General features: G+C 45.7%; 3 protein-coding genes across 4 annotated transcripts; 2 read left to right on the forward strand and 1 right to left on the reverse strand.

Moving 5' to 3' along the window:
- Window positions 1-174: 174 nt before the first annotated feature.
- On the reverse strand, window positions 175-20,877 carry LOC117583301 (peroxidase). Its single transcript, XM_034271542.1, has 10 exons — window positions 20,032-20,877; window positions 9,986-10,147; window positions 4,901-4,983; window positions 4,753-4,843; window positions 2,367-2,755; window positions 2,133-2,306; window positions 1,142-2,072; window positions 806-1,084; window positions 647-743; window positions 175-589 (listed from the first exon to the last, which is right to left on the reverse strand). Exons 1-10 carry the CDS (start codon window positions 20,040-20,042, stop codon window positions 542-544), a joined length of 2,265 nt encoding a protein of 754 aa, XP_034127433.1. The 5' UTR covers window positions 20,043-20,877; the 3' UTR covers window positions 175-541.
- LOC117583302 lies at window positions 5,201-6,605 on the forward strand. Its single transcript, XM_034271543.1, has 5 exons — window positions 5,201-5,434; window positions 5,496-5,687; window positions 5,744-6,055; window positions 6,120-6,249; window positions 6,305-6,605. The coding sequence occupies exons 1-5, from the start codon at window positions 5,225-5,227 to the stop codon at window positions 6,388-6,390; spliced, it is 930 nt and encodes a 309-aa protein (XP_034127434.1). The 5' UTR covers window positions 5,201-5,224; the 3' UTR covers window positions 6,391-6,605.
- On the forward strand, window positions 11,610-12,662 carry LOC117583303 (turripeptide Gsg9.2). Of its 2 annotated transcripts, XM_034271546.1 has the most exons (3): window positions 11,610-11,722; window positions 12,280-12,364; window positions 12,419-12,662. In XM_034271546.1, exons 1-3 carry the CDS (start codon window positions 11,618-11,620, stop codon window positions 12,484-12,486), a joined length of 258 nt encoding a protein of 85 aa, XP_034127437.1. In that variant the 5' UTR covers window positions 11,610-11,617; the 3' UTR covers window positions 12,487-12,662. The 2 variants fall into 2 exon arrangements, with proteins under 2 accessions (XP_034127437.1, XP_034127436.1); XM_034271545.1 differs by lacking the exons at window positions 12,280-12,364; window positions 12,419-12,662 and adding an exon at window positions 11,859-11,995 and having other exon boundaries at window positions 11,610-11,807.
- Window positions 20,878-21,751: the final 874 nt, after the last annotated feature.

The raw sequence follows: 21,751 nt of genomic DNA on the forward strand, positions 1-21,751 counted from the left end.
TCTTAAAACCACCAAACAGAGACGCAAGCAATGACGTCCAGCATTAACAAAATTACAGCTACAGTGCTCCATGCCAGAAGAATGTCTCTCCAGCCTTACCTTTCAAGTCAAAAAAAGTTAATTTGTTTTTTTTTTTTTTTTAATTTTATTTAAAAAATAGTTGCATATACAAAAACTTACATCAAAATAAATTTTATAATTATTAAAGGTTTCTTGTTCGGTTTTCCGGTCTTCAATATCATTTAACTTAATCGCTCTATTTCTGCTATTTAATAATAATATATACAACAAATGTATGGATTTTACGAGTATGCACGGATATGCTGGAAAGAGCTCTGAACTGAAGAAAATGGCAGTGTCAAACTACTGACTGGCTATAGAAATGCTGAATGGAGAGGCGAATGGTGAGCATAGACTAGTAAAGAGACTAAGCAGCAGTAGGAAAGAATGAAAATGCAGAACTGCAGAGGCGGAGAAAGGACAGTGTGTGTGGAGGCCAATAAAATGAATCAAGATTGTTAAACAAACACAGAAATGGCATTTACTTCCTAAAGTTGAGTAGCGTATCGGGTATTTCATTAATGTAGTTCTGAAATATAAAATAGATAAGCAAAACTTTCATTTTGGATCAATTTCAATAACTTACATAGAGTGAGGGATCCACGCCATGATTGCCAAAGTCTGCCCATTTGGTAAGATCAATCGAGGGTATAATGCCACTCTTGCAGGGAACTCGAGGGTTACTAAAAATATTACAAAATATACTAAGATATTTTCTAAATGCAGGTGTAACAGCTGAACTTACATTTCGTGATCCGGCAGTACCATGGGATAGATTTGCACTGTGTCTATCAAGTCGGTGTTGTCGCAAATCAAGCGGGAGAGCTTTGCCTTGCGTATCTCCTGCAGCTGTTCGGGTGTGAAGGATGAGGGCTGATTGGGCAGCTCGTACCAGAAACGATCGCCACGACGCAGATAACTCATTTGGGTGGCAATGACACAGGCAAAGGTCGGTCCCAGCATAGAGCCAGGCAGCGACTTCTCCGAAACGCCGCCAGACCACAGATCAATGTCAGACGGGTGACTGCAAGTCAAGTAAAGTGTAAGTAAAAATCTATGTTGAATCATCGAAAAAACCTACTCAAAGATGCTGCCATAACGCAGGACTGTCTCATTGGGCATGGAGCCGTACATCTCGTCCCAGGTGTTGGAGGTGGGCAGACCACAGAACTTGCGGAACTCCATGTAGCCGGGAATTCCGAACTCGCGACCGCGCTGCATGTTGAACGAGACCAGATCCATGCCGAAGCGGGCGCCCTCCTTCTTGAACAGATGATTGGTCACCTCCTGGGTGATGGAGTCGTCCATGGCCTGGGCCACCTGGTTCATCAAACCCATGAAGTACTCATCCAGAACACCAGCCCGGTACAGATCGTAGGGGCGCCGAATCAAGTCCGACAAACGTTTCGAGGCAATGAACTTGTGGGCCTTCGACCAGCGCTCCACGGCGGTGGGCAGCAGCGAGTGTCCAAAGCGGAAGGCGGCACCGGCAAAGGAGTCAATGATGCCCGGGTTTACAGCCGAATCATAGCCATCCCAGTAGCCGTCCTTCTGCAGCACCAGGCCGAACTTCTCCATTACCTCCTTGCCCAAGAGAATGGGCAGGAACTCGTTGTATGTTACGTGCTGCACAATGGCAATGTTGATGCGCCGTGCCTCCTGGAAGAGGGTCTCGTCGTCCCAGTGCTTGTTGAGCTGCGCCAGCCCAGTGGCCACGCGATTGTGCTCTCGTGCCATCAGCGTGTGCATGCAGGTGAGGACCAGCTGTTCATTCACACGAATCTCGCCGCCCTCGAAGCAGTACATGCTCTTGTTGGGTCGCGTGCAGCCCTCATCGGGTATGTCCAGCTTGAGGGGCAGCAGATCCTTCAGGCCGTACTCCTGGAACACTGGATTCATGCGCATCAAACCCCCATAGCCAGTGCGAAGTTTCCGGGCAAATGCTTCCTTCACTCCGTACACAGTATTGGCATCGATGACGCCGGTAAGAGTGTTGAACTGTTGGCGGGATCCTAAACAGAGTTTAGGAGTGTTAGCTGGGCTCCCATTGGAAAAGGTCGATTGACACTTACCCAGTCGGCAGCCGGGTCGTGGCGATGGGAAGCCGCGCACGAAATCGATGCACTTGACATTAAAAAGGCGATAAAAGTAATCATCATCTGGCACGCGGATCTCGTTGCAGTAGGGATGCTTCAGATGCAGCGGGCGCTTGCAGCACTCCTCCGGATCGTTGCGGTTGATGGGATCTGTGGGGGGATTCAAGATTGAATTTACACCGCAGCTGCTTTTGGTAAATCGAGACCTACCCAGCGGAGTACCCGTGAGCGTGAAGTCGTGATCCATGAACTGACCCCAGGCAATAACCATTACGGTGCCCGCGTGATCATGATAGCCATCGTCGGGATGCATGGTGCGTGAGACGACACGCGAGAAGGGCAGGTCCCGGCCAGTAACCGATATCCGTGGGGCGTTGATGCCATCCGCATAGAGCGGGCCAATCAGTCGCTGGAAGGGAGCATTCGCCGCACCCCAAGTAGGATGCTCAATGTTGTTACACAGCCCATCGAAGCGGCGGTACTTTCCCGGCCGGCACTCGACGCCCGCAAAGAAGGGCGGACACACCTCCCGTATCATCGTCTTTGAAGTGTCAATCGTGGGCAGACCCTTTTCAATCTCCTCGTAGGACAGTCCATAGCTGGAACATAAAAGGAAAACCGAATTGAGTTGCCAGTCTGTGTGAGATTAATTGCATCTAAATGCGGTTCACGTTCATCGCGCAACTGCGGATATCGCTAAACTTGGCTCTTTCCTGTGTCTCTCTGTCTGACTGTGACTGCCTGTCCGATTCTCTGCGCTACGCGAAATGTTTATTGGAAAATTGCAAAATTAACGTATTAGCCCAGTTAGCAAACGGCGTGTAATTAACGCGCTTTTGGCCTGGCCAACACTGACAGATATTGATGTTGATGTCTGACGTTGACAGTGGCAAATTTTTTTGTTTGTTTACTTTCAATTGGTCTCGGCCTTTTTTCAATTTTGGCTCGATAGTCTCTTAGGCTGACAAACTCGTATTTATAGGCAATTAAAAGCTCCAGAAAAAGGGGAGAAATCCACAGTGCCGGCACATAGACACATAAATATCCAAAGGGACCGCCTCAGACGCCATAGACCGCTCTTCCTCAAGTGCATGAGACAGCGAGAAAAGCCAAAGGGAAATTGTTTCTGGGCACCTATTGTGTCTGATGTGATAGTGAGATGGGAAGTGGAAAGCCGTTAAACTTCACAGCCAATTGAGTCTTTAAGCGAGTCTGCAATTTAGATGTGGTACAATGGTACTTTAGGGTCGTGAAAGCCGCGAAAAAAACACAAGACAAAAGATCTTGAAGCGTGATTCACTCCGTTACGGCAACAAATCAATCTTCCATCAATGATTTACATTACATTACATCTCCTCATTTGCATGACATCCTGTTTACAGCCGACTCTTTGTTTTTATAGAATAGCCCATACAAAAAACAGGCAACAGCCAACAGCCAGAGCCGCCTTTTGCCGTTTACAACATGTTATTAGCCATAATCAAAAGATTATACAACGGCAATTGAACCAGTCGCAGCTGCATCAGCTTGAGCATCAGCTGGAGCTGGAGTTGGAGTTGAAGATGCGGCAGGCGAAGGCGACCCGAGGCGAGCCTTAGACGCGATGAGTGAAAGTCAAACACATTGCACTGTGGGCAGAGGGGACCAACATTTGAGCACATGCTCTGGCCAACTGACTTGGCAACCCGCTTACCCAGATACCACTCCGCAGCACTCCTCACCACTCCGTACCACTCCAATGCAATAGCCAATCGTTAGCCAACCCCTGAGCGCAGAAAGAAAGGCTTCAGGATCGAAGTGTCAGATACCTTGGTGGATGGACCTTTTCCGAATGATTTTTGTTTTTCTAGTGATACTTTCAGGCAAAAGTTCTCCGTGAGTCAAAGTCTTTACCGTAGAACAAAGCTACCTGTGATGTGTCTATGCAATATACCCCCTTTGTCCCACGATTACTGGGTATAAAAAGGAGAAATAAAACTGGAAATGCTGTGTGGCATCTTCCGCGGCTTCTGGGTGCTTTGGGTGTTGGTGGGTGCAGGGGGGTTTGGATCGGAGTATCGGGGAAGATAGTCACGCGCACTCTCACTGTGGCTCAGTGTCTGGCACAGCGGTTCATTGCATAATCCGCGTTTGTTTTCATCTGCTGCAAGCTCAACAAATAGCTGCAAATATTTTTGTATGGCAAAAATGCGGTTGCGGCATGGAAGAAGGCCTCGTGTGCAACTCGAGTGCCTGTGCACCAGTGACTGGCCATCAGTCAGAGCACGCGGAGCACATATTTCGGCATTGCAATTAGCATTTGCATGTGCCAGACTTTCAAAAAAACTCCATATACATATCCCGCAGATGCTTTTATGTTCCGATTTCGGCGGAGCACAGAACCTTGAAGGCTGGCAAACACAAGAAAACACAAGACAAGACAAGACAAGACAGGCCGAAATCTCATACATATTCGATGACTGCAGGCGGTCTTAACCGTGTTGCACGACTTAACTGCCTTGTCATGCGTTATTTGGCAACGGTTATTAGTGCCGAGGGAGCTGGATGGTGGGCGTGTCAGGGCAACTTTCAAATGCGTTTACCGTGGATTACTTACGTGCGAGCCAACTGTATGGAAATGTCGAGCAGCAGCTCGCCCACGGTGGCCAGCTCCTCCGGCTTCCAGTCCGACTTGGGTTGTGCCACATCTGCAACACACACACGAGACATTATATTATTCGTTTAATAAAGAGAGTCCCACTTACGTATACGCTTCCGTGCATCCAAGTAGGCCGCATTGATGGCATCGTAGGTGATGCAAGTGCCGGGTCCATTGTTGTAGGGATTCCTGCAAAGACCCACAATGAATAGATTGATGTGAAAGTGTTTCAATTGGCAATAACAGACAATTTGCCCCTTATCACATGCTACCACAAGCCCACACACACACACCCTTCCGCCAAGAGGCCTGCGCAGTGGCAGATAATCAAATTATTGCCAGGCGAATGCATCAAGTGGCTATGAGTCGAACAGCTCTCGATTCCTGGCCACAGTGCGGAACGTGATTTGGTCGAGGCAACATCATCGGCATGGATCTAAAGCAGGCACAGAGCAGGCTCAATCAAATACTGAAAAGCCATAAGCCAGACTATACGGCTGAACATATTCAGGACTTGTTGCGGAGCTCGGGACAAACGTCGTACTTTAGTCCAAAGTTGACCAAATATCTTAAAGGCTCTTTGGTGATCATTGTGCTGCTGGTCAGTTTGAAATACTATCAGGAGGAGCTACAGGGAAAGGTGAGCGAAGGGACTTCGGCGATCCCAATTTGTATTTATTGCTTCTCCCTTTTCCGCCTAGGACTGTGCCCTCTCCTTGCCGCGTCCCTTGCGTTATGCTCTGCGACCACCCGAGAGCTGTGAGTTCTGTGTAAACATCCAAAATGTGCCACGTCTCCAAGACATTAGTCCAGTGGAATTTGAAAGAAAATATGCATACAGTGGAGCGCCTGTTATTGTCAGCGATGCCACACAAAATTGGACAGCAATATCGGTGTGTAGAACAATCAATGGAACATTTCAACATCTAAAGTAATCGATTTGGAATAGCTCTTCGATTACTGGTACTTTCGTGATGTCTATGGCAAAGCGATGCGAAAGCAACGCATAAGGGAGTGCCAGTTTTTGCCCTACAAGACGGGATTCGAGGACATCTATGAGGCGTTGGATATGCCAGAGGAGCGAGTGGCACTGAAGGAGGGAGAGCAGCCGTGGTACTTTGGCTGGAGCAATTGCCATGCGGAAACGGCCGAGGAGTTTCGCAGGCACTACGGCAGACCCTATTTCCTGCCTGAAAGCTCGGAGAATAATGCAGTTGATTGGTTCTTCATTGGCACATCCGGACTGGGAGCACAAATGCATGTGCGTAGGCGGCAGGGGTGAGCAGTTGGGGACTTACTGATTGATTCAATATCTTCCCATACAGATTGACAACGTGAGACTCCCGTCGTGGCAGGCGCAGCTGGCAGGGAGCAAGCGCTGGCTGCTGGTGCCCCCACCCGAGTGTTATTTCCAATGTCGCAGCTTCGACGTGGTGGTGCGGCAGGGTGACATTAGTGGGTACAAATTGGATTATATGGAATAAAGATAGCTAATTCAATACACTTCCAGTTGTCTTGGACACTAACAAATGGTACCACCAGACCTTTGTCCAGCCTGGAGCCATCAGCCTGACCATCGGAGCTGAATATGACTAGAGTCGACCGGCTCGTGGCGGTTTTACCCCGCAACAGGAAACGGGCTGCCTCGACATCTCCATCTCGCGGAGGCTGTGGCCTAAACAAACCACGGACAACTGTGGCTCCAACTGTGACTGTAACTGTAACTGTTACAGTGACAAACTTAACTTTAACATTGCATATTTTTCTCTGTCTATATGTTTGCCAGCCGGTTTGTTAATTAAATGCCAAAAACACGCAAATTTCTTATGTTGGGCAGCTGCCCGAGAAAATCCTCCCCTTAAATGGGGGGCAGCCACTTCCTCGAATGGTGCGACATGTAAAACGCGTGTCAGGCGACGACGATGCGTGTTAACAATGCGTAAGTATTAAGTAATTACAGCAACAACAGTAGAAGCAGCAGCAACAGCAACAGCAAAACGAACAGAGAAAAATGTCCAACAAATAGCAGCGACATAGACACATGGCCAATACACGCAATGCAAAACCATTTCAGCTAAAAGCAACATTTTTCACGAACTTGCAGCCATTAAATGCCTACGTATCCGTTAATGGAGCATACCAAACCCACCACAGCATCAGGTATCCAAAAAGGATACAAGTATTGATATACTGTCGATAATTATTGTACGATTTAGTATACAATAAGACTTGGTTTTGGTATTCAAATTATTTGAAATCCTTTTTGTGATTTTATATTTTATTTTTGTAGTGCTACGAGTACCCCATATCTTCAGATATATTTTCAAAAGTTGTACAGTGAATTAGCATGGCTATTTCTGTTGTCAGTGCATTTCATCTTCGCCATGGCAAGTCGCCAGGTTGCCACGCATTTTTCTCTTAGGCAAATTTGTCAAATTGAAATCGAAAATGGCAATGTCTGGCACTTAACTGATCTGCCAGTTAATTTTTGTGCAAAAGCAAAAAGTTAGCCACAAAATTTAGTGCGCGTGGTAAGTTCAATGTGCGCATAGCCGGAGAGTTTTGGGCCAACTAGAAAGTTGATTGCATGCGGCACGCACTGCCACAGTCCCGCTCAGTCTCTGTGCGGCTCGGACCTGTACCTGTGCTCGTACTTGTTATCCTGATTGTGTGTTTGGCTGCAAAGTAAAAACTAATGTTACGAATATTGGGCCCGGGGATCGTGAATTCAATATGCGCTCGCAGGTGCGCGACCAAACACACTTCCTGATCGAAGCGAAACCGTATTGAGTTGCATGGACTGCTGCGGCGTATGCGTAATATTGTGAATAATTGCAAAAGCGTGTCGTAAACGCGCTGGCAAAATATTCAAATATCATTTATCTATGCGAGAGCGGGTCTGTTTCACCTTTTCTCAACATTTCGGAGGCCGCCCCATGGCATAACCATGGAGAGCGACCATCGTGTGTCTCTAAGGGGCTACTTCGCTTACGCAGATGTAGAGGGGAGACGGACATGCAGACAGAGATGCTGTTGCTGTTGCAGTTTCAGACTCAGATACAGATACAGAGACAGAGACAGATACAGATACAGACTTGGGGTAGACAAAAAGTTTATCTTTTTCTTTTTGCAGAGGCCGCAATGAAAGTGGCCATGCCAAAACCTGTATTTAAGTTTAAGTAGGTTGCCGCTGCCAATTGTTGGCTGCATTTTTCCCCCAGCTGACCGCAACGCAGCCAGGTTCAACATCCACGCCAAGCCAAAGTCAGCTTTAACGATCTTGCAGACTCACGTTTTGATGCCCGGCGACCCCAAATTAGCTCCAATTCCAGATGACCCCCACACACACACAGATATTCGTATTCGATCAGAGCATCGAACAGTTTTCAGCGTTTCAGTTTCAATCTCGATCTGGATCGTGTGACATTTAAAATATAGATATCTGTGCTGGCCCCCAAGTGCCAGGCCAGTGCCATAAGTGCTGGCTGAAGTTCACGTCGGGAGGCATTGTGTCTTGGCAGTGTTTCAAAGTCACTTTTCGAAATCATTTCAAGACAAAAGTCTGCCATCTGAATGGTGGTTTCGGCCCCACGGCAGCACAGGTGGGTTTATTTTACAGTTTTTCCGTTTTCCGTCTTTACTTTATTCCGTTTTTCCTTTAACATCTGCAAGTGTTGCAATGCCATTTGTTTGGATGCTGGTTTGCTGTTTTGCTATTTCTGTTTCTTTTTTTCCTTTACTAATAAGTCGCTTTGGTCTGTCATGTGACTTCATGATGCGTCTGTCTGCATCACATGTCTGCGCTGTCGTCGCTGTCGTCGATGTCGTCGCTCGAGGCCTGTTCGAGGCCAAAACCATCTGCTGCCATGCTTCATTGTGCTTGTTACACCTAAGAACCAATTCTGAGCAAGTGTTTTGGCCTGGGTCTGTTTTGACACCTCTTAGGGGCAGCTCTTTCACTATATAAAACCAATCCAACCATCGGTTAGACCTATAGTGTGCTGTGATCCACCAGAATGAGATTGCCAGCAGTCCTGATCTTGTTTGTGGTATTTGGCCTCAGCCAGGCCAAGATAAAGAGCTCCGATCCCGGACCACTTACTAACTGCACCTTGGAGGAGACTCCGGTCTGCGGCTTTAAGCCTCATGCAGGCACACGCACCGTTTGCACCTTCCTCAACATTTGCTTCTTTGACGAATTTGCTTTAGCATCGCCCAATGGTGAGTTGTGCAATGTGATATTTAGTCCGTGTTTCAGGACAAAACTTCTCTCATTTGCAGGGTGGCGCCTGCAGAGCAACGAGCCCTGCCAGTGGCCGACAAGGGATTGTAATCGGATAATGGACGAAATATGGAAACCAACCCCACAAGTGCCTGCCCGAAAAGTGAAGAAACGTCGCAAGCAAGGAACACATAAAAATTCAACAAAGCCCCACCGTACAATGGTCCAGAAACGTCACAAGGCAGAAGTCAAATTTCCAGTGGATAAAAACCTAAGACGAGTTCTTCAAGATTCGTTTACAAGAGACCTGCAAATGGAGAGCACAGAGGCACCGATAAATGTGCAACCCTGGCATTTAAGTCCAAGGAAGAGAGATCATCACGCAACAAAGACAACCCAGCATCCTTACATGAAACAAGAAGAAATAGATTTGAGGAAGAAATTGTTTGTTTAATAAAACCCAAATGGGTTCCAAGAAAATTCTTTTGATTTCCCTGTGCGCCTGAATGTAGACGTCGACTGTCTGCAGCAGATGCCATCACATCTCTCAGCAGGCGCACTCACCATAGTACCTCCCAAGGCACAGCAATCACGCCGCTTCCTTGCAACTGCAACTTCAGCAACGTCACTCGACTCGCCTCTCCCATATGTTTTTACTGCTGCTGCTGCTGCTGCTGTTGCGGCTGTTGCTAATGATTAGCTCAAAGCCTGTGTTGGGCCATGTTGTCGTAGGTGTAGAGCATCGACAGGTAGCAGCCCCATGTTGCCACTGCTCAAACAAGCAGCATCGGCAAAAGAAACTGACACAGGCACAGCCAGAGACAGAGCCAAGATTTATGGCTGTCAGTCAGCCATTTGCGCCGTTTCGGTGTCAACGTTCAAATATTTGAGTCTCAAACATAACCCAGAATGCTGCCGAGCCACTTTTTTCTGCAAAAGCGACAGCACACAGTCTCTATTTGTACTTACAGAGTGCCGCGGAATAGATTCACATTGTAGTCGTAGACGGAGGAGCGACCAGGTCCGGCCAGCAACAGGGCGCACTCCGATCCATGGGCCGTCTGGAGCTGCTCGCCAAACTGATGATACTGCGCCTGCCCGCCGGCTGCCACAAGGGAGAGCAGAAGTATTCTGAAAGTAGACGAGTGGCAGAGAGGCAAATTAATACGTTATACCCAAGTGCATATATGCAGTGGAGGCGGCACGCCTCTTTGACAAATAGAAACACGCCCGTGGCCAAGAGCATTAATCAGCCAACAGCCACAGTTCGGCGAAACGACACATATGGCAGCTGCCGCTGCTGCCAACGGGCTATTTGCATTTTGGTGTTGGCTTGTCTGTGGCCATAGCTAAAGGTATTGGTATTGGTAAGTCCAAATGGTCATTGCTTTTCGACTGGGCATTGTTTTGGGCGTTTCGGTGGAGGCAGGGCATGGTAGGAGAACCTGACATCTGACATCTGGCAGCCTTGCTTTTATATTTCGATTTAATGCACTCGGATTTATGACTTCGGGGCTCGTGTTAATGCCTTGTTGGCTTTTGTCGCCTGACCAGGTTTTGTTCAGCAACCAAAAAACGCAGCAACAAAAACACATTTTCGGGCTATTGTTAACGCCTTTTGATAATTATTGCTATTGATTGCTATTGTTATTTGTGGCTAGCAGTGAAAGTATGTTGCTTTAATTTACAACCTATACAGTGTTCCCCCTCTTTTTGCTGATATAAATCAAAGCATAGAGTGCCACAAATACCCTTACAGGTAATTAAAAACAATTAAAATTAGTTGAAGTATGTAATTGGAGTTTAAAGACTAATTTCTCAATTATTTAAGTACGCGAACTTTAAATAACTGAATTTTTAATACTTTGCTAAACACCTGGCTGACAATTATCAATTACATCAATTAACAAATGAATATAATTATTTTCTTGTTTTCTTGGGCATTTTTGGTGTTTTTTCGTTTACCAAAATCGCTAACTTCTTTCAGTAATCGTTTGATATGAATTCTCTGATATTTTAACAAAAGTTTTTTTCGCATAATTCTCTCTTTATTTAGAGTTGTACTTATGCTTCCCAAACTTTGTAAGAGAGCAAAAACTAAAAAATATTTGAGTAAGTTTTAATGATGCTTAGTAAATATTTGTATGGTAAATTAATGTTGTACCTCATGATGCTGCCGACACTCGGTAAATACACTAAATAGTGAAAGTACTTTGCTTTTCATTGAAAGACCCACCGAAGGGCAAAGCTCCCTGGGCAGCAGGTTCGCTTATATAAGCCAGAGCAGAAACAATAACGCACTTAAGTCCTTTCACTTTTCATTTGGCACAGTTAAGGCTTTCTTTTGAAAAGACCACATAAAATGTGATACCTTGTCGGACGTGCCACAATATGGGCACTGTATTCCATTACAGATTGAAGGGGGACTGAAAGGGTAACCCAATGCAGTAAATCAGAGAACTTGTATACTTCAATGAATCTTATTGTAGCGAAATACTGAAGTATTTGCACAAATGTTTAGCTCAGAACATCTGCAGGCCTCTGCTCTATAAAAAGCCTTCACCCGAATTAACAAGCATTCACTTGAATTTTTACAACATCATGAGATCTCTTTGCATCGTTCTTCTGATTGCCCTTAGCTGCCTGGCTCTGGCTGAGGCACAGTGCCCGAGAGTCTGTACCAGGATCTTTAGTCCTGTATGTGCCAGCTGGACACGTCGTGGCATAACAGATGTCTGCACATTCCCCAATGAATGCACAATGAGGAATCAGATTTGCAAGCGCAATAGGGGTAAGTCAACGACATTTATCAAACTATGAAAAACTAATTGTGTCCTTGCAGCTTGGGTTCTAAGGGCAAATGTCGCCTGCCCTAACCAAACGAGAAACTGCAGATCCCTGCTTCAATAAAATTGTTGTAATTTCTGTTGCCCAAGCAATGTAATAATTCAATAAACTTGCATATTATTCACAGTATCAGAACAATTGACTACTACACTACTTTTCTGTAGTGAATTTTTTATATGTCTTAAAGGAATCTTACTGTACGGGAATAAAGCAGTACTTGCACAAAAGTTTTGCAAAACATCTGCCGGGCTCTGCCCCATAAATAGCCGTATCCAGAATTAAAGATCATTCACTAAAGTTGTTTCAACATGATGAGATCTCTTTGCATCATTGTTCTGATTGCATTTAGCTGCCTGTCTCTGGCTGAGGGACAATGCCCGAGAGTGTGTACCAGGCTATTCAGTCCTGTTTGTGCAACTTGGACACGTCGTGGCATAACCGACGTCTGCACCTTCCCCAATCCATGCACACTGCGGAATCAGAATTGCCAGCGCAATCAGAGTAAGTAATCGAAATTTATCGCATTATGAAATACTATTTGGTTTTGAATTACAGATTGGATTATAAGGACAAATGCAGCCTGCAGAGTGGAGACAAGAGACTGCATTGTTATCCGACAGTAATTTGTATTGGCCAAGTGCCAAGTAGATAATCCCAAAAGCAGAAACTGAAACAGAAGATTTGCACACAGTCATATAATTCAGGTACAGCTTTCATGATTTGCAACTCCATACTTTTTGGGCGATAACTGGATTAAATGCTTATTAAAACTCGTGACCGGCGAACCACTTTCATTTCATTTCATTTCATTTTGTTTTTCGCACAGACATGAATTTGGTTCAAGGTTGCCCTTTAAATATTTCACACAAATCAAAAATGTTATGGACCACAAACTGCGCGGAGCGTGCAACATACTCGTATAAGTATTTTGCGTTATGAGTGGAATGCTCACCAAATGGCACTTCGTTCATTAGCCATCATGACAGGGCAATTAGAATGCCAACAAAACGCACTCGCCCACACAGACTAGAGCTTTGGGGTTGACATGCTGCTGCCACGCCCAGACATTGCCACGCGTGCGCGGCTCACAAATTGGCCAGGACGGTGGACAGAGACGGTGACTGGTAGAGGGAGAGGGAGAGGGAGGGGGAGGGGCATGGTCTGTAGATCGCTGACTTAATTGACTGCCTGGACAGACGCAGAAGTCAGAGATGCAGATCAGAGTTGCGGGCCAGCAAGCCACTGCGTAAGTCAATTAATTGTTGCTCGCCTTTGGGGCGACAACTTTTGTGAAAGGCCTGCACGCAACGTCCTTCTGGCCAGCACCAGCACCAGTTCCAGCCTCAGCACCAGCCCCAAACTGAATTTATGCATACTCACATGCATATATTGTAAATATATTTGGTATATGGCATATCTTTACACCTGCCCGCAAGAGTCAATTAATTTTGGCTCGTCGATCGGTGGCTGGCCAAACGACTTTTACATAAATTTGCAGCTTCGACTTATCTAAGTCACTCGCTCAGAGAAGCCAACACTTGGATGACACACATATCTGTGTGTGTGACCAAAGCTGTCACCTTTCCGTAGCAACCTTTTGTGGTCGCAACGCCACAAGACACGAACAAAGAACGGGCGCAGTTGCCCAATTAAAGTCGCCAACTTGGGAGAATCCCATCCAGATATACCTAAACATGTATATAGGTCCTGTACTGCAGCCGCTAACCAGATCTGTGCATATTTTGAAGCGCATCTTAATGTTGACATTTACTAATAATATTTTGTTTCTGCCTCAGCCGTACGTTAATTGCCCGATGCATGATGCATTGTTAGACAATGCATACTCGTACTCGTATGGCAGCTGATTGTATCGTACTCGTATAGTTTGCTCTGATGCTGCTGCTACTTATGTCATCTTTGCCGTAATACCTGGGACAGAGCCCCTACCGCTACACCTACCCCTACCCTGCCCAGGCACCCCCAGGGGCGTGCCAAGTGCATAGGACTTTTTGTTTGCCTCTTTCTTTGTTCGTGCGCTGCGGCTGCCTGGCGCTGCTGCTTGCCACATCGCGCTCGCATTGTCTGCCAGGTTTTGTATGTAAATCTGCTGCTGCTGCTGCTGCTGCTCGGCATTGTGCTGCTGCTGCTTCAGCTGGCTCCGTGTTAGCTAGCTGTTGCTGCTAGATGTCATGCAAATGTGTTGAAATGACTTTGGAAACGTTAAGTACTAAAGAGAAATTCATAATCTATCTGCATGGCATTTTTATTGATAGTGATTAACTTGATACCTTTTTGATTACTTAAATGCATTTATTCACGCCTGCTGAGTTCAATTTAACTCAAAATTTTTGATGGATTAGCTACGCTCATGGGAAGGTCTCCGTTATACGTTCGCACCATTTCGCTCAGAGTTTTGACTGGCATTGCCTGATAGTCGAGTGGAATTAAGATTAGTGCTAAACGAATTTATAATATGTTTTAATATATATATTTGTTTCATTGTTTTTCTATAACTCAATGTTTTAAGCTCGGTTGAGGCGCTCTGTCATTTACTAAACGTTTTCATTCTTTTATTCAAACTCCACAATGAGCTTCACGAGTATAATTCTGCGCTGAGAAGCAAAAGTTGGACAATAAAAACACACTAAAAATGTTCTCAAGATCCAGAACGAACGAGTCCGAATTGCTTTGACCAACAAAACCCATTAGTCAAGAATATAATGTGGGCTTTGCGATGCTTGTCCTAGAAAAATAAAAAATTGTAAGATTGTAAAATGCTGAATTGAAGCTAACTTTTTGGGCAACTATTCCGAAGTTTGGGTTGCAAGCAAGACCACAGGTGTGAGATAGTTTCGATATGCAAAGATAAATATGGAGTCAGTACTGCAGCTCTATTTATAACCACTGGAACCCATGCCGAGTGAATCTCGTTTGTGTTGCTGATTGCTAATGCCAGCCAGCCGCAGGCATTTATAATTGTTGCACTTAGCTTTTGCTCAACTGAACGCTTTGCACCGGCCAATTGCTTAATTGATTCTCAGATCTGTGAGTCTGTTACAGACAGGTAGCGCTCATGTCTTCACATCCGTTTGGCATTTCGATTGCAGCGGTGTAAAAAGCTGAAACTAAATAAAAGTCAATAGAGAACACATGGTGCATACTTGATACACAGGCAGGCAGGCTGGCAGGTAGGCAGGCAGGCAGGCACTGTGTCAGACGGCGGCAATTGCAACATGACGCACATTTATGTGGCATTACTGTCGCCTTCTTTTTTACTGGGCCATAAATTGGCAATGCAGATTTGATGGGACATAGTTATGGGCTAAGATAAGCGGGCCAAAGCTGCCTTAATTCGGGCCACTCTGACCCACAAAGCTGCTCACGATCCAATCGCTCTGAGGAAATCCACTCACAGGCTGGGATATTCGGCATATGTGAAGGGTTTGATATATCACCAAAAAGCAGCCAACTCGGCCAACGCACGCAATCCAGATAGCCATCGGACACGGCTTACGTGCAGTTTATGGACTAGGCTCAAATAGAATGTAACCAAAACTGCAGCTGTAGCCGCAACTATGTGTGCAACTGGCCAACTTGTGCCAGTGCCTGGGCCGCTATCGTGGGCTAAAACACCACCGATCTTTGCTCTGACTGATAACCGAGGCTGGCAATCTGACGGCATTTTACGCTTTTAACAGCTTATTAATTGTGCGACCGCCTCTTGCAGATTTATACCTGGCAAACTCTCGGCTAATTGCATACAAATTGCAACGGCTGGTCCCAGACCCAGTAAACAGCCAGACAGCCCCACTGCCTCATAGCTGGCAATATTGTTGATTCAATGCCAACTTATTGACCAAAATCTACGAACATTATGAAGTGCAGCTCAATGCAAAACTGGCTGCTGCCCAGAGACCTGCCATTGATTGTACATAAATCAAATGAGAAACAACTTTTGCATCTATGATGTCTATTTTGAATGCCTTTTTTCGCCTTTTCTAACAAAGTCAACCGCCTTGACTTTCTTAGCGGAGTTTGAAGTGCACTTCTATGAGACAGAGCGGCTGAGCATCCTCAGACAATACCAATGTAGGCGGCTATGTATGAGTATGTACCTCGTAAGAGTACGCCACGTGATGTTATAGCCACAGGCAGACGCCTTTCACCGGGCCGGCCGATCCGAGTCCCAGATTTCCCCCCCTAAAAATAGCTGCAACAATTACCAAATTTTGTGTAGTAGGCTACCCGGGCTTATGCATTCAATAGCTCGGGTATGTCTGATGATGTCTGGCAATTGGCACATCGTCTTGATCATCATCATCAATTTGAGTGCGAATGTTGCAAGCACTCCACTCGGCCTGCCTACAAATGAGCCAAGTGATTATTCGGGTTCGGTTTTGCTTTACTTTGGGGCTTCGGCATTTTGTTCCGTTTGTTTGAATTTGAGTGTTGCGTAGCCGCAGCATGCCAACATGCAGCATACATTTTTGTGCGCTTTTGCTTTATTTAAATACCTTTTTATTTAGTTTTATTTGTTTTGTAAAATATAGATATGTGTTTGGGTACTCGTAACTGGCAGTTGCATCTGTTTCTGTTTATGTGCCAAGTGCTTTTGCTTCTGCTGCTGCATCTGCCTGTGTGCCTGAGTGCATGAGTGCCTGCAGCATAGTTTTGCCTTAGTTACCTCATAATTTTGACGGTTGCATTTGGGTTACCTCGACTCTCACGATCCGATTCATAGCCGTATCTGTAGCTGTGCCGAGTTGAGTTGGAGCACCAATTTGCAGCGAATTGCGTCGACAACTTTTGCATTTCAATTAGCAGACGTTCCACTGATAAGCGCCAAGGGCTGCCCTGATCTCAGTCAGTGTTTGAAATGAATACACACACTTTTCACTTTCGGTTCTCACGCTCCTGCGCTGGGTGTACAATTGGTATTTCGTGTGTGCCCCAATAAAGTTTCATTTTGTCAGAGCTATGTGTAACACTTTCTCGGCCCGTGAGTCAGCTATAAACCAATGAAAGATCTCTCGAATCTCAAGCACTTTTCAGTGGCATAAACATGTGTCGGCACTGAACCTGAATCAGTTCATTGTAATAAGAGGCCCACCCCTGGCGTCCATTCATAAAGAGCGCTCTTCTACTTCCATCACTTCATCTTTCATCCACTCAATCAGGGCATCACCATGCCATTCATGATCCCTGCTTGTTCGACTTTCTTTTGTTATAACATCAATCAACGAGTTTCGCGAAATCAAAGCAACTTTAGCTAATGCAAAAAAAATCTAATTAAAAAAATATATATCGAAAATGGGAAACAAATTCAAAAGGTTGCCTGTTGTGGGCAGGCATGACGTGAATCGGGGCTTTTGAAAGTGAAATGATTTTAAGTAATTTACGTTAATGTAGCGCATTAAGAGCGCATCATCAGCCACAGCCACAGCAGCAGCAGCATCATCATCCGAAGCCGAAAGAGATCTGTAAGTCAAAAGTGAATGTTGACCAACATTCACTTTAAGAAATCGAGCAGTTGCAAAATAAAGGTACCTACATATACTCGTACATCCATAGATGTACCTCCATTTATCCATCAATGTGAGGCTGAGCTGTAGTCGTTTCAATATTTCTTATGTTCGAGGGATTTGGCTGGGGATTGGGCATGAGTTGTGCGAGTAATTGTGGCAAACACATCAGGCAGGCATTATGCCCATAAACAAGAGGAAAACCACGGCAATATGCTACCACAAGTCATGGCTTTGACTGCCGTTGTCTGGGCTCTTGGCTTGGGTCTGCTGAACCTTGTAAGGCAGTTTATGTAACGAAGCCAGCGGCAGTCTAAGCCTGGTAGCCTTTGGCTGTTATTTGGCCATAACAAAGGCACCCACATTGATCGATTTGGCACTCATTAATACGCAGCCCAATGCGACGCTTTATCGCCCAGTCCCGATCTCGACTTTGACTTCGACATCGATTGAATGCACTTCGCGCGATCGCCACTTTGCCGCTTTCCAATTTGGCACCAGCCAATGCCCAGCCCAGTCCGGGATTGGGCCGATTGTCTGATTTATGTGCATGCAAATCGGCAGACTGCAAGTTGAGGTGCTGGCAGCCTTGACACAAATTCAACAGGAGAGCAATCAACGCTTCCCGCCTACCAACCTGCCTGGCCTGGCCTGGCCTGGCCCGGCTGGCTGGCTGGCTGGCTGGCTTTGCTCTCTATGGCCACAATTATGTCTTCATTTTATAACATTTTGCCGTGGCAAGGCAAACCGAGGCACGACGAGCTGGACTGGATTTCTGGCAAGTCACGAGGCAGATGCAGCCAACAATTGCAGGCTGCCAGTCAGGAAATCAACCCGTTTGCTGCTCCGTTTCTCGTCTTCTACATTTAAGGAGAAAGTAAAACGCTGACTGCCGCCTGCAGCCTGATCGATTTTAGCTGGCAACTGGTTGGACATGAAGTTCAGCATAGAGCAGGGGCACACACACAAACACACTCAAACACAAACAATTGTGACCAATTGTGCAACCCGATTTGAACTTCGCATCCAATGTTAATGACCCCGTTTGGCCAGAGCAAAAAATGAAAGAAAAGAAACCGAGTGGAGCCCAGTCTAAGACTGTTCTTGGTCATAACTCTGGTTTTATGGTGGCCTGCAGTCTAGATATGGAAAAACAAATCAACGAACGAGGCGACCCAGCAGAGCACAGTCAATTAGCATCTAGACGCTAAGTCCCGGCCGAGCCGGGTTTTATGCTTATTGCAGCCGTTAGTCTGTTTCTTGGCCAGTTGGGTGTGAGCCGCCACCAGGTACTACCGTTAGGACGTAGAACATGCCAGCAAATTATGGCCAAGTCAACAAGAAACAACGCAACGGGTCCCAGTAATGACAAATAGCCTGGACACGCCCCGCTGGCTGATCGTCTGGCTGACTAGCTGACTGTCTGGATGGCTGATTAAAATGAGGGCGGGTGGCGGTGCCCAACCTTGTTGCAAAAGCGGATAAGCTGCAGCCCGATTGCCTTGCAACTATCATTGATACTGAGGAAAAAACAATTTAAATATTACTACTAAGTATATTTGCCTGCTTAAAGACTTATCTTTCACCTTTAGCTTAATTGATATTTAAATAGAAACCGAAACCGAAAACCCCAGCTGAGCCCCATATTAAGCCCGTATCTGAGGTGCGACTTTGGCGGATCAGTTCGGAGCGGTGCGGCTCAACGCAGCGGAAGCTGAGACGGCCAAGAGCGTGACCTGTATGCTCATTAATTTCGCTGCTTTTGGGTGCTGATTTGTACATCATTAGGGGGGGTTGGGTATGGCGCGTGGCCGGGGGCCAAGAAACACTAGTAGAAAGTGGCAGGAAACCATTAGCATGGGAAGTTGTTAGACAAGCAGAGCTTACACACAGACACACAGAAAGCCGGGCCTGACTCTGCAGATAACTCATCCAACTCATGGCTCAGAGCTTCATGGCTCAACCTGAATATAAATGGATGAATCAATGTTCTAATATGGCGCAATGCCGGTTTATCATGCAGCCAAAATCATCAGAATGCCACATACCAAACAAAAAACTTTCTGTGCCAACGAGTCAGAACTTTCCAGTTACCAACGCACACACACGCACGCCCGAGCGAACAAAATACATAAAGTGAGAACACTATTAGAGACAAACCGACTAACAGATACCCCCTCCTCGAGGAGCTTTCGGTATAACATTTTATTCTGAAACGCACACAAAATGTTTTTCTTTCTTTTAATTATTTTATGACAAACGGAAATGCTTTCTTCTACACAAATGCTACATTCCCCGCACTGTCCGCTAAGATTTACTGGGTACCAAACAAAAAAAGAAAACAAAAGAATTTCGAAGAATTTCGTAGAATTTCGTTTACAAAACGTTGTCATAACAAAGCGCTAGACGCTTAAGAATTACATAAAAACGGTTAAAGAAAAGATGTCAAGAACCAGTCGACGACGACGACGACTGTGTAAGACACAATTCTTTGCCACTACTTATGCGACGCGACTCTGACCACTTGCCACACACGCGGCATGGCGTTGGGCGGCTTCTATGTAAGAAAATTAACTGGAAACATTTGTACCAAAAAATGAGAATGAAGCTCATTAAAAAATAGCCAAGTCGAGACACCTTACATACCTTAAGATCATTTCGTTGACGTTGCACGTTGCCACTTGGCCGTTGGCCGTTGTTGGACTTGTTAATGACTTCTTTAAATGCGTTTGGCTGTTGCCTTTTTATTTGTTTTTGGTCTCCGAATACTTTTCGCACGCAATGGCTAAAGGCTGCAAATTAATCCAATTATGGCCGACAAGGCAATAAACTAGAGACGATGCCCCACGCTAAGTTCGATGTGGACTGTGTTGGCCTTAATTAATCTTAAGCCTTTTTTGGCTGCTGCGATGGTTCGATGGTGCTTTAGTACGGGTGGGAGCTCGGCGCGGCTTCCACAGACTTGGACCCGAGTTCGTTGCCAGAGTCTTTGCACTTTCTGAGAACCCAATGGGCGGGAGGAGGGAGCACTTGTCCGCGACTGAGTGAGGCTTTTCCCTGCAGCACAACTTTTACTCTCGAGTTTCACCCTTTTGTCACTGGCCTTTTGGTTATTTCTTTTTTTTTTCTTTTCTTTTATTTTTGATCGAAGACACTTGCTGGTTAGCGGCCCGTTTCCTGCTTCGCGTCGCGGCCACACTTTCACACACACAGAAGATCACTTTGTATGCACTGGGTGTTGGGTACCGTTACTACCATGTACTGTTGTCCGCCTGCACAACCGCCTCGGAGTGTGTCCAAATATTAACTGAACACTGCCGGTCGAACCCTGCCACAGAAAAGCCAAAAAGAAGAAACAGCAACAGCAACAGCAGCAGCAGCAGCGATCGGAGAGGCCGGCTCCGACGTCAACACCGACAGCGACCGCAGCAGCGATAGCAGCCAATACAACGGCTTTTTTCTTTGGTTATCAGCAACCAAGTTGCCGGCATGCCACGGGCATCGGCAAACGAAGCAGCAAACTTAACGATCAGACGCCCAAAGACGAGAGCAAACGACGAAGCTTGAGCTTGCCTTCATCGTCGTGCTTGAGTGAAAGTTGAGTTTGAGTCGAGTTGGGTTCGTTTTGTGGTGTGTTTTAGGCTGCGCTTTTGAGCGTTTTTTAGTGCAAAGTTTGCTAGTTCGCTTCCCAAGTCTTTTGATTTAATATTCCGCTATTTGGTAGAAACCCAAACTAAACCATTATCGGCAAGAGTATCATAAACCAAACGATTTTACGGTGATAAATATTCACCATTAATCACTGCACTAAAAATACAATTATGATTTAAGACTTAGCTGTGAATATAAATCGCTACGCGTAAACTCGTTCCACAGGAGTTCGATAATAAAATGTATTTATTATTTACAAATATTTCGGTGTAAATGCTGAAGGAGTTTCTTCCGCTCTAATCTAAGGATTCGTTTCAACTTGATTTTAATGAAAGAAAAAACATCTGTCATAGCACAACCAATCATAAAACGCTCATCACAGGAATATACCCAATTAATAGTGACAACCAAGCATAGCAAGAACAACCACCAAATCCAAACATTATCCACAATCTTCCATGACCATGTATAAAGGAAATCTCAGTCTGTGGCTTGGTATTTTTCGTATATTTCTTTAAATTTGCCAAAACAAGCTGCACCTCCGGCAGACCAATCACTTAGAGCCTCGTCCCAGTCCGAGCTAGGGCATACGTATCAGTTGGAGCCAATTAATTTAATTTGTCAAGCCGCACAGACAAATCAGGAAAGCCTTCAGCATAACTCAAAAATTAGGAGTGAGAGCAACAATAATAAATATAACAAATAGTGCGGTCAG

The sequence above is a fragment of the Drosophila guanche genome, unplaced genomic scaffold, assembly GCF_900245975.1.
Source record: "Drosophila guanche unplaced genomic scaffold, DGUA_6, whole genome shotgun sequence".
Taxonomy (NCBI): Eukaryota; Metazoa; Arthropoda; class Insecta; order Diptera; family Drosophilidae; genus Drosophila; species Drosophila guanche.